This window comes from Rhamphochromis longiceps, linkage group LG11 (genome assembly GCF_057381845.1).
Source record: "Rhamphochromis longiceps isolate RC_006_pf linkage group LG11, R_longiceps_female_GT1.1, whole genome shotgun sequence".
Classification (NCBI taxonomy): Eukaryota; Metazoa; Chordata; class Actinopteri; order Cichliformes; family Cichlidae; genus Rhamphochromis; species Rhamphochromis longiceps.
The window spans coordinates 10,811,296-10,822,064 of record NC_140567.1 but is presented as its reverse complement, the minus strand read 5'-3'; the positions used below and the strand labels follow the sequence as shown (position 1 = coordinate 10,822,064).

Sequence of the window (10,769 nt, the reverse complement as noted above, 5' to 3'; positions counted from 1 at the left end):
CATGTTTTGTTCATCTGAGGTTGTATTTACCCAACGTTAACACCTGTAAGGCTAAATGACTTTTAATAATGTTCTATTATGTAGAATTGAATTTCTTTTTAAATATACTTGTATCTAAGGTAACTGGAACTGGAAATGTAATATTACGAAATAAAATAAAAATATCTGCTAATAATCACATCACAATTAGCTCTACTGATTAGGATTTTACACAAGCAGGGACATTTTTGTGTAGGTTGTAAATACAATAAAGCCTCGTTATTTTAGACTGAGAAACATTTTGCTAAAATATATAGATGGAAAAGATGGAGACAGAACTCCAACTGTCAGAGTGAGGACTTGGAGGGTTTCATACAGTTGAAAAGAGTCAAAACCAGCTTATACATGATAACTGAAACTCCCAGCAACAAGACTCGTGCGTTCATAAAACCCTGCACTGTAATTTAAAATGTTCTGACTTTGGCAACTCTTAATTACAATATTAAAAACCCCCAAAAACAAACAAACTGTTGACTGTGACAGACAAGTTAGTTTTATTTTTTTAATTTACGACTTTTATTTGTTGCTCTAAAATGCATTTAAAATATCAAACAATCAAAAACATATTAATTTAACACTATTTTAAATTAACAATATGTTCCAGTTACCTAACACAAACAAAAGTATGCAGCAAAAACAAATCATAAATCACGTACCGAGTAAGATAGTTATTCATTTAAGCGGTTTAATAAGGCATCAACACAATTAAGTATTAAGGTCAAATATTAAAACATTCTATTTAAAATATACTTTTTAACAAAAATTAATGAACAGGTTAAATTATTGATTTTATTTATCTGTAAGTCACTGAAGTCAGCTACATTACCAGTAATGACCAAGTCTGCAGTAGGTTACAATATTTTGAAAAACATTCAATCAAAAATATTAAGACATTCAAACACCAGATCCACCTTCATTTTAAGCCACATGAACATTTCATGACAGCAGTGTTAAAATCAGAGTTCACAGCGCCTTAGCACCAAGGTATGTCAGCGACACTGGGATTAAGAATATGCCTGCTGTTTGTAGTCTGATGGCACAATATGTTTCACAAAGTAATCTAATCTAATATTTGTAATGGAACTAAAAATGGGAATTGTTTCTTCCAGTGAAGCAGTGATTTAGAAACTGGGACATTATCTGTTTGCTTAACGTAGCAGGGAGGAAAACAAAACTCGAGCATCATTTGAATTATTTTAATGACCCTCACTAGTTTCACAGTCCTGTGCAATATAACCACTCACAGCATTCCTTATCTTCCCATATCAATTTTGAGTGATTAGCATCAAAAGTTGCAAAACTCTCGGTTAATAAATCAAATCTATACGCTGATAACGAGCCCTATAAGTACTGTTCTTTATCCATGTCCTCAAAATACCTTTATCAGCCCTGTGTGAATTTACGTGAATTTCGTGATTTCGATATCTCAAAATAAATTACTGCAGAAACATTAACATCCAGACATCTTGCCAGATGTTTTGTCTGAGGCTGAGAATTTCGTCATCTATATTTTTCCACCGTAGCTTTGATGTGGTGATCACTTTCTGACAAGAGCGTCGTAATAGGAAATAACAGTGTGCGCTTTGCCGAACTCAGTAGCAGAGCTCTCTAAGGAGCACTGCACAATGTGGCTCATGTTTTAATACATGTCGAAGTTATGAAGCAGGAAGTTGGAAAATCAAGTTGTGTCCATTTTCGCAGTTACTTCCTCCACCTCTTGAAGCCCATCACCATACTGCAGCCATAGCATAGTGTCACCACAAAGGCAAATATCTGGGACAGAGAAGAAAGGGGGTTAACCAACATTATGGCCATTATGGAACTACCAGGCCAAATATTATAGCCTGGCAGTTCCAGCTAAAAGCTGGGCACAACAGATGCTCTTTTCTCTTTATAAAACATGACACATGCTTTCACGTTACCAAGAGCTGTATGCAAAAATCTAAATGCAAACCACAGGCTGTATGTAAAAGGTGGACAAAGTCACCATGACAGCACTCACTGGTTAGTGAAGAAGTGTTGAGAAGCCTCAAACTGAGCATTTTCTCTGTTGTTGTACTGAGGTTTTGAACCCAGACATGGTGAGCAAGGAAACACGGCATGATGACAGGCTAGTGTCTTTATCCTGCTTTTCAAGCCTAATGGGACCACAAGGTCATAAGGTGGCAGATCAAAGGGGCTGAGGACCACTTCCTACAGACTTCTATACAGACAGGCATCTATGTGAAACCAGAGGAATTCCCCCCTGCTGGCCATTAGAAAGCGACTGACTTAAGAATGTTCGTCTTTTATATACAGTCTATGTCCAAAACCAAAGCAGCAAGGGGTAATTATAATGAATGGACCTTCTGTAAAACCACATGTACTGTTGCTGGCAGTCGTGCAACTATATTATAACTAGTGCTGTCAAAATTACCGCATTAACACAAATTAATCCGCCATCACGGTCAACACGATTAAAATTTTTATCGCAATTAACGCATCTGGAGTGCAGGATGACTCAAAATCCCTTAAGTGTTTCTGTCAATGCATTTGTCGGGCAGTTTGTCCAAGCAGAGTTACCTTCGCACATGCGCAAATGGGCAGTTGATCTGGTAGTGATGGGCAGCTGAAGGTGATAAACGCACACTGGCCCTCTCGATGGGAAATTTGAGTATTAAAAAATAACAAGACGGAACAGTTGACCGACACAAAGTATTATGCACATTGTGCAGGAAGGAATTTTCTTTTCACCGAAGCACTTCCAGCTTAAAATATCACATTGACGCGAAGCATATGTTAGTCGGGGATGCTGCTAGCACTTTGGCTAATGCGTCACCCAGCTGCAACAAACCACTCACGGAGCATCGGGGACTCAGTAAGTCTACCTCGGACATATTGACTGACGCAATTGCCAAGTGGATTGCAACAAACCTATTAAAATTGTTGAGAACACACGCTTTACATAGCTTTGGTTCCTCGTGTCAAGGACTTGAAGGTCCTCCCCAAAAGTCTTTGTGTTTATTCTGCATTTACTTCATTATGTTGCATAAATGTCAGTTACAAGCTTAAATATAAAGTTAATTGCAATTAGGCTATTGATCAGGTAATTGCGATTAATTACAGAAAATTGTGCGATTAATTAGTTAATCTATTGACAGCACTAAATTACATTTTTTTTAATCTTTCAACAACACTTGCAATATCAGAGACTGAATGTGACAACATATACAGGACTTACCGTGGCTACCACATTAATACTGTACTGCCTGCCATCCAGGAATGTCAAAATATTGCCGCGAGGTTTCAATATGCATGCGGTTTGGTTTGGTAGAATCTTGATGGCAGCTGCTGTTGTTGCTGCCTCCAACACAAAGGCGGCAAAGTAGAAGAGGAGAGCTATGAAATGGTAAAAAAGATCCTGAGAAAAAGAAGAGGAAACACATTATGCACTTTTAGCTTTCAGGGATAAACAACTACAGGCAAGAGTTTTCTTTTTTTCTTCTTTTTTTTGATAAAATTGTTGAACAGCTTAGATTTCATTACTCGGTCCTTATGCCAGTACATGGGAATAAATAAAAGCCCAACTTGCACAACAGTGTTCTAGTCACCGTGGCCTCTTGCACTTTGGAATATATATCAAATTATATTGACAAAGAGAGGCATACAAGACGACGCAAGAAGTGATTTAAACTAGTGCAGTGTAAAGATGTTTAATGAGAGTTTGTGCTGCCGACTCGGTGAGCCTCGTGGATCTACAGGCAGGTCTTTGTTGTGTTTTAGTGTGAGCTCATCATCCATGTCACTCATTGTTCAGATGAAAACAAACAACACCACAAGCCGCTCTTGGGGCGGGGCTCAGAGCCTCAGGCCAGCGTGGCTCTGTCTGAGAGCCCAGACTGGACACAGACATGAGTCCTTTATAATCACAACACAAGAACAAGGCACAACTTCTGGCATTTTTACTTATATTTAAACATCATAACATAGTTATTGCACTAATTAAACTTTTTTTGGCTTCCTTTGCTGTGATTTATATGTTTTACTTCAATTCGAATGCTCAATGTTTTGATCCAGTCTTGGGTAGCATCTTCAGTCACATGTCTTGAAGCTTTGCTCATTTCACTTTAAAGCGATTGAGTGATTGTAAAATGAAGAAGTTATCTTATCTCAGTGGATCTCAGTGGGCCATATACAGTGGGGCAAAAAAGTATTTAGTCAGCCACCGATTGTGCAAGTTCCCCCACCTAAAATGATGACAGAGGTCAGTAATTTGCACCAGAGGTACACTTCAACTGTGAGAGACAGAATGTGAAAAAAAAAATCCATGAATCCACATGGTAGGATTTGTAAAGAATTTATTCGTAAATCAGGGTGGAAAATAAGTATTTGGTCAATAACAAAAATACAACTCAATACTTTGTAACATAACCTTTGTTGGCAATAACAGAGGTCAAACGTTTACTATAGGTCTTTACCAGGTTTGCACACACAGTAGCTGGTATTTTGGCCCATTCCTCCATGCAGATCTTCTCGAGAGCAGTGATGTTTTGGGGCTGTCGCCGAGCAACACGGACTTTCAACTCCCGCCACAGATTTTCTATGGGGTTGAGGTCTGGAGACTGGCTAGGCCACTCCAGGACTTTCAAATGCTTCTTACGGAGCCACTCCTTTGTTGCCCGGGCAGTGTGTTTTGGATCATTGTCATGTTGGAAGACCCAGCCTCGTTTCATCTTCAAAGTTCTCACTGATGGAAGGAGGTTTTGGCTCAAAATCTCACGATACATGGCCCCATTCATTCTGTCCTTAACACAGATCAGTCGTCCTGTCCCCTTGGCAGAAAAACAGCCCCATAGCATGATGTTTCCACCCCCATGCTTCACAGTAGGTATGGTGTTCTTGGGATGCAACTCAGTATTCTTCTTCCTCCAAACACGACGAGTTGAGTTTATACCAAAAAGTTCTACTTTGGTTTCATCTGACCACATGACATTCTCCCAATCCTCTGCTGTATCATCCATGTGCTCTCTGGCAAACTTCAGACGGGCCTGGACATGCACTGGCTTCAGCAGCGGAACACGTCTGGCACTGTGGGATTTGATTCCCTGCCGTTGTAGTGTGTTACTGATGGTGACCTTTGTTACTTTGGTCCCAGCTCTCTGCAGGTCATTCACCAGGTCCCCCCGTGTGGTTCTGGGATCTTTGCTCACCGTTCTCATGATCATTTTGACCCCACGGGATGAGATCTTGTGTGGAGCCCCAGATCGAGGGAGATTATCAGTGGTCGTGTATGTCTTCCATTTTCTGATGATTGCTCCCACAGTTGATTTTTTCACACCAAGCTGCTTGCCTATTGTAGATTCACTCTTCCCAGTCTGGTACAGGTCTACAATACTTTTCCTGGTGTCCTTCGAAAGCTCTTTGGTCTTGGCCATGGTGGAGTTTGGAGTCTGACTGTTTGAGGCTGTGGACAGGTGTCTTTTATACAGATGATGAGTTCAAACAGGTGCCATTCATACAGGTAACGAGTGGGGGACAGAAAAGCTTCTTACAGAAGATGTTACAGGTCTGTGAGAGCCAGAGATTTTCCTTGTTTGAGGTGACCAAATACTTATTTTCCACCCTAATTTACGAATAAATTCTTTACAAATCCTACCATGTGAATTCATGGATTTTTTTTTCACATTCTGTCTCTCACAGTTGACGTGTACCTCTGGTGCAAATTACTGACCTCTGTCATCATTTTAAGTGGGGGAACTTGCACAATCGGTGGCTGACTAAATACTTTTTTGCCCCACTGTAAAGTGATGCATAACCCAACAAGGGAATCCATAAATCCTGCGAGAGTCAGGGTAAATAAATGATACATTTGTGAACATTGCATTGCCTTTTGTCATTGATTCAAAGCCCTATAATGTCTTGTGTCATTTTCCAAGTTCTCTAGTGTGCTAGAAATGTAAAAGATTTGAACAGTTCACAGATGTGACCGAATATCTACAACAAAAACAAACGAATGAACATTACACAATTTACCTGCAGTCACACTGACAAAGCCTATTAATTTAGATGCAATAAAGGAGACTGTACTCAACAGCTAGCTCAACCAGCTAAACAGAAAACCGACAACAGCTGTGATACGTATATTAGTCTATTGTAATATAACAATGTGCAATTGTCTAAACAGGTTTACTGACTCAACTTTAAGAGGGGAGTCTTTATTTGATATGTAGAAACTTCAATGCACCAGTTTGCTAAAATACCGTCTATGCAGTAAAACTGACTGGATTGCAGTTTTCCCACTTAAACAGATCTCCAGTGCGCATGCCACAAACACACATTAACCAGTGGTTAAATTTAACCCACTGGCTTGCCTTTCTTTTTAAACTAAATTATTCCATTTACAGGTTCTTTCAGATCACTGTCTGCTATCTCATAGCAGTTTATGATATGTGACTTTGCTGCTTTTCCAGATTGAGTCAGAGCCTCTCTGATTTACTTATCGCACACCAAACCTTGGTAAATATTTAAATATTTCATTTGAGTGCATTATAGAGGGGGCTCAAAATGAATGTGCAAGTTGGCATGTTTAAAAGAGGATGCTAGGAATTGGGTGATGCGGAGGCAGGTGATCTTTTGTGGCGACCCCAAAAGGGACCAACCGAAAGAAAAAGAAGATGACAGACAGGAAGCTTGACAAACTAATCTATCAACAGCTTACCAAGAAGTTCCAGTCAGTATTGATGCGGTCAGCCAAACCAGTGATGAGGAGAGCGAGGTAGGCGGAGGAGAAAACGAAGGTGGTTACAGACACAAACATCACCCACCCCTGCAGCAGGGGCACCGGCACATTGGACGACGCCACCAGGATCCATACTAGACCACCAAATAACTGGGGACACACACAAGAACCTGCATTAGTGACGGACGCAGTTATTCCTAGAGCTGGGCGATATATCGAGTTTTTTAAAAATATCGATATATTTTCATACGAGATATAAGATGTGACAACATCGTTTATATCGATATAGTCTATGTTACGTTATAATTATACTTGTGGAGCCGCAAGTTTGCCTCTTTCGTCCATTTTTGTCTCTACGCTGCGTTACTGGGCCTCGCCTCTCCTTCACTGAGCACAACTCCCCCTCCCCCATAGCTTCACCTGCAGGCAACGACAAGATGAACACGGCAAATCTCCGTTAACGAGTTACCGCAAATTAGCATTACGGCTACCGTAATGGAGCATCGCGGAGTAATACGTACTGTGCTTCAACGTAATATTACCGTATTGTGTGTGTGTGTGTGTATAAGGACCATAAATGGCACCTGTTAAGAGACACGGTTACAAAGAGGATTTCAAACTCCAGGCTGTCAGTCACGCAGTAGAAGTTGGGAACAGAGCAGCTGTGAAATCTGTCTTTGTTATTATGCTCAGCGTCTTTTAGTTTACATTTTGACTGCACAATTGTGAGCTTTTTGTTATGCACAAAAACAACATTGTGTTCTTTTATTTATGGAGCATTATTATTTAATAAATGCTGATAATTTATTTTTGAGTAATTTCTTCATGTACATCTGTGCTGTATGTTAATAAAAGTGCCTGATTGACATCTGGGACACAGCTTTGACTAAACTCTCTTTTTGTTCTTACCATATGGCTTAAAAAAATTATATCGAGATATATATCGTATATCGCCATCCAGCTAAAAAAATATCGAGATATGAATTTTGGGTCATATCGCCCAGCTCTAGTTATTCCTATATTTTTTTCACTGCATTAGCAAGGCTGCTTTGAATGAGCCTGCTTCTATCTACTATCTCATCTACTTGCGTCACAGTGTGCAAATTCCTTAGACCATTTTCTTTTAGAGGTAACATGAGGGCAGCGAGTCAGCAAAACATATTATTTTATACTACTGCATCAGCCTGTGCATTCTTAAAAGTGATTTAAATGATATTGTAATGTTCTTTTGAAACACACCCTGAGGCTACAGTCAGTTTTGTTTCTTGACAAAAGCAATCTGTTTTATTGTTTTCAAGGTACAGCAAGTTTTAAAGCAGACTATGAGGATGCATATGTTGTTGCTGCTTGGAGCATTTGGATACCGATCGGCAACAGAATGTAAGTCAAACTGCCATAGCTACAATGACTCATTCTGGAGAAAGACTAGCGTTGATAATGACAAGTTTTATTCAGTGGAAACACCTTTAGCATTAGCAAAGTTTGATATCAGTCACAAGAAAAAATTGGCAGACTGAAGGAGCGTTTAATAAGGCTGTATCTGCGACAGACAATTAGTAAAATAACCACCAAGATTAGAGGACGCATGTAAAGGTGGAGTTGAGGTCACCTTGCCGAGTTATAGGATGCATTTCACTGCTGGCACTGCAGATGCAAACAAGAAGTTATCTGCTCACTTATTAAAGTCTTAAAGTCATAAATAGTTCGTAAGGAGATAACGCTCGTAGACCAGCAGAGTTACAGAGCTGCTGGTAAGGAAACACCGTGACGAAGAGTCACAGTGCGTAGCGCTGACAACGACACTGAGAAAGAAAAAAGGGAGAGAAATGGGAGGAAAAAAATTCTACAAATAAATGTCTAACTGGAATTTAACTGCAAGAATCATCAATTATTAATAAAGACAAAGTGACTATATACACACACACACACACACACACACATTGAGGTCACTGATAAATGTACGAATAAAACCAACAGGTGCACCTTTTGTTCGCTCTCTCCTTTCTAAATATAAAAACAACACTTACTATTTCTAAACAGAGGAGGGCTCCGGAATAGGTCCTCAACACGCCCGGTCCCAAAGGTAAAGTAATAGTTGCCGTTGGAAACGAGGTGGCAGCGGGGTTGACAGCGGGGTTGACAGCGGGGTTGGCGGCTGGTTCCGACATCTCTCCTGTTTCTGTCTGCCCCCTTTCTCTTTCCCCCTCTCTCTCTCTCGCCCTCTTGTCTCCCACTAAAAAGAGCCCGTTAAACAAAGGACCGTGACAGCGAGAGAAATTCCTCAGGCGTCATATATCCCCAGAACAGGTCGGACAGGTGCTGGGGCCACTCCCTGGAAGACCGCGCTGCGTTCAAGGACATCACGGAAGCTTGTGCGCCCAGAGCCAATCTTTCACTGGAACGCCTGAACTCCAAAACTGACTATTTGATTTATTTTGAAAACAAGATTTGGGTTATACATGCAGTGGTTCAAGCTGAATAAAAACTTTTACTAGTATCACAACTACTACAACTAATAATAAAAATAATAACAGTGAATTAATCTCACAGTCCGGGCAACAAATCACTTATTTTAAAGGGAAGTGTACAGTTCTAACTGATATGTATACGCTACGAATAGCTATATTAAGAACAGAAGATAGAACACAAATAATCCTGTGATCCAGCTTTGAATTATTACTTTGTGAGGCTCGGGATACACAGTAGCTTTTGCCCAGAACAAGTAAATGTATTTATTCATATACAAAAGACTGACAAGTGGGTTTGACTCAATAGTAAAAGAGCTACTGTTATGTCCGATTTCTAGTTGCATTTAAGTTAGTACTGACTTTCAGAAAGGTCATAAAATGCTCAAGGGTGTGTAGCCTGATGATGATACAACCATAGATAGGTCACTCCTTTATTTCTTTAGTTTGTTCATCTGGCTTTTAAGCTCTCCACACCCTCATTGTCAATTTCACATATCTCTGCTGTTATTAACGAAGGTAAAGGTTAACGCTCTTATTGCGATTTAGATAAATCTAACGCAAATTGAAGGCAGCAATTTAACACAACGCTGAATCGCTCTGTTGGAGCGCTTTACTCCCTCTGTGTGAACGGCCACAGGCAGGCAGACACCACAGCTATTAGAGTATTAGGGAGAGGCAAAAATCTGATAGCTGGAGTCATGACTAGACACTCACTAATCCGTGTTACAAAAGAAATATGGGCTAAGAAGCAGTAGTGCAGGTACTGGTTAACCTTCATAGTGCAGGAGGAAAGAAGCTTTAAAAGTAAATATTAGTTTAAGCAATGACGTAAGAACCAAAGAGATAAAAGCACTGATTTCTAAACCGACACACACTTGCTTGTAGTAAGTGTGTCTGAAAAGATGAGTGTTGAGGAGTAATTTGTTGAAATTGGTGGATCACAAGGTTGTTATTATCAACTGTGGATGAAAAGAGAAGGTTCTTTTGAAAAGCCACTGTTAATGATTAGCCAGGGTTTGTGTTATGTGAGCCAGCACTGATATGACCTCTAAAAAGGCACTATTCACTTCAGCTTGACTCACAGAAGCAGTATGGCCCGAATAAAATTTAGTAATCGAATATGAAAAGTAGGGAAGGCATTTAAAAACGAATCATCTGTAAAGGTTTACTTAGTTATGTAATGTGTAATTAATGAGACATAAAATAAATCTACCATTTGCCGGTGCTATTGTTTGCTTTAGAAGTAGTGGAAGAAGATATAAAGGGTGTTCTTTAAATCACAAATGACAAAAAAAATAGCAGGGACAGTTAATTTAAATATTGTTGGGTTTTTTTGTTGTTGTTTTTTACTACATAAATCCCCTTTTGTTACGTCCCTCTGCAGCTTTTAATCGTCTCAGTGTTTTCAGCTGGTGCTAATTGGCCACACCTAGTCAGGTGTGGATAAAAGCATACCTGAGGCAAGCTTTCCGGCAGTGCACTAGTCTTTGCCTTGGTGGCACCAGCCATTTTAGCCAACCTGGTTTTCCATTTTAGGATGAAAC

The 10,769-nt window shown here is 39.9% G+C and overlaps 1 protein-coding gene across 1 annotated transcript; it reads right to left on the bottom strand.

The window, feature by feature from the left end:
- Positions 1-531: 531 nt before the first annotated feature.
- On the bottom strand, positions 532-9,053 carry mal2 (mal, T cell differentiation protein 2). Its single transcript, XM_085422298.1, has 4 exons — positions 8,785-9,053; positions 6,737-6,907; positions 3,260-3,439; positions 532-1,812 (listed from the first exon to the last, which is right to left on the bottom strand). Exons 1-4 carry the CDS (start codon positions 8,923-8,925, stop codon positions 1,741-1,743), a joined length of 564 nt encoding a protein of 187 aa, XP_085278424.1. The 5' UTR covers positions 8,926-9,053; the 3' UTR covers positions 532-1,740.
- Positions 9,054-10,769: the final 1,716 nt, after the last annotated feature.

Coding starts and splice junctions, on each gene's coding strand:
- mal2 (XM_085422298.1), bottom strand. CDS start 8,925: ATGTCGGAACCAGCCGCCAACCCCGCTGTCAACCCCGCTGTCAACCCC. Junction 6,908..8,784: donor CCCTCCTCTGTTTAGAAATA/GTAAGTGTTGTT, acceptor GTGTGTCCCCAG/TTATTTGGTGGTCTAGTATG. Junction 3,440..6,736: donor ATACTGACTGGAACTTCTTG/GTAAGCTGTTGA, acceptor TCTTTTTCTCAG/GATCTTTTTTACCATTTCAT.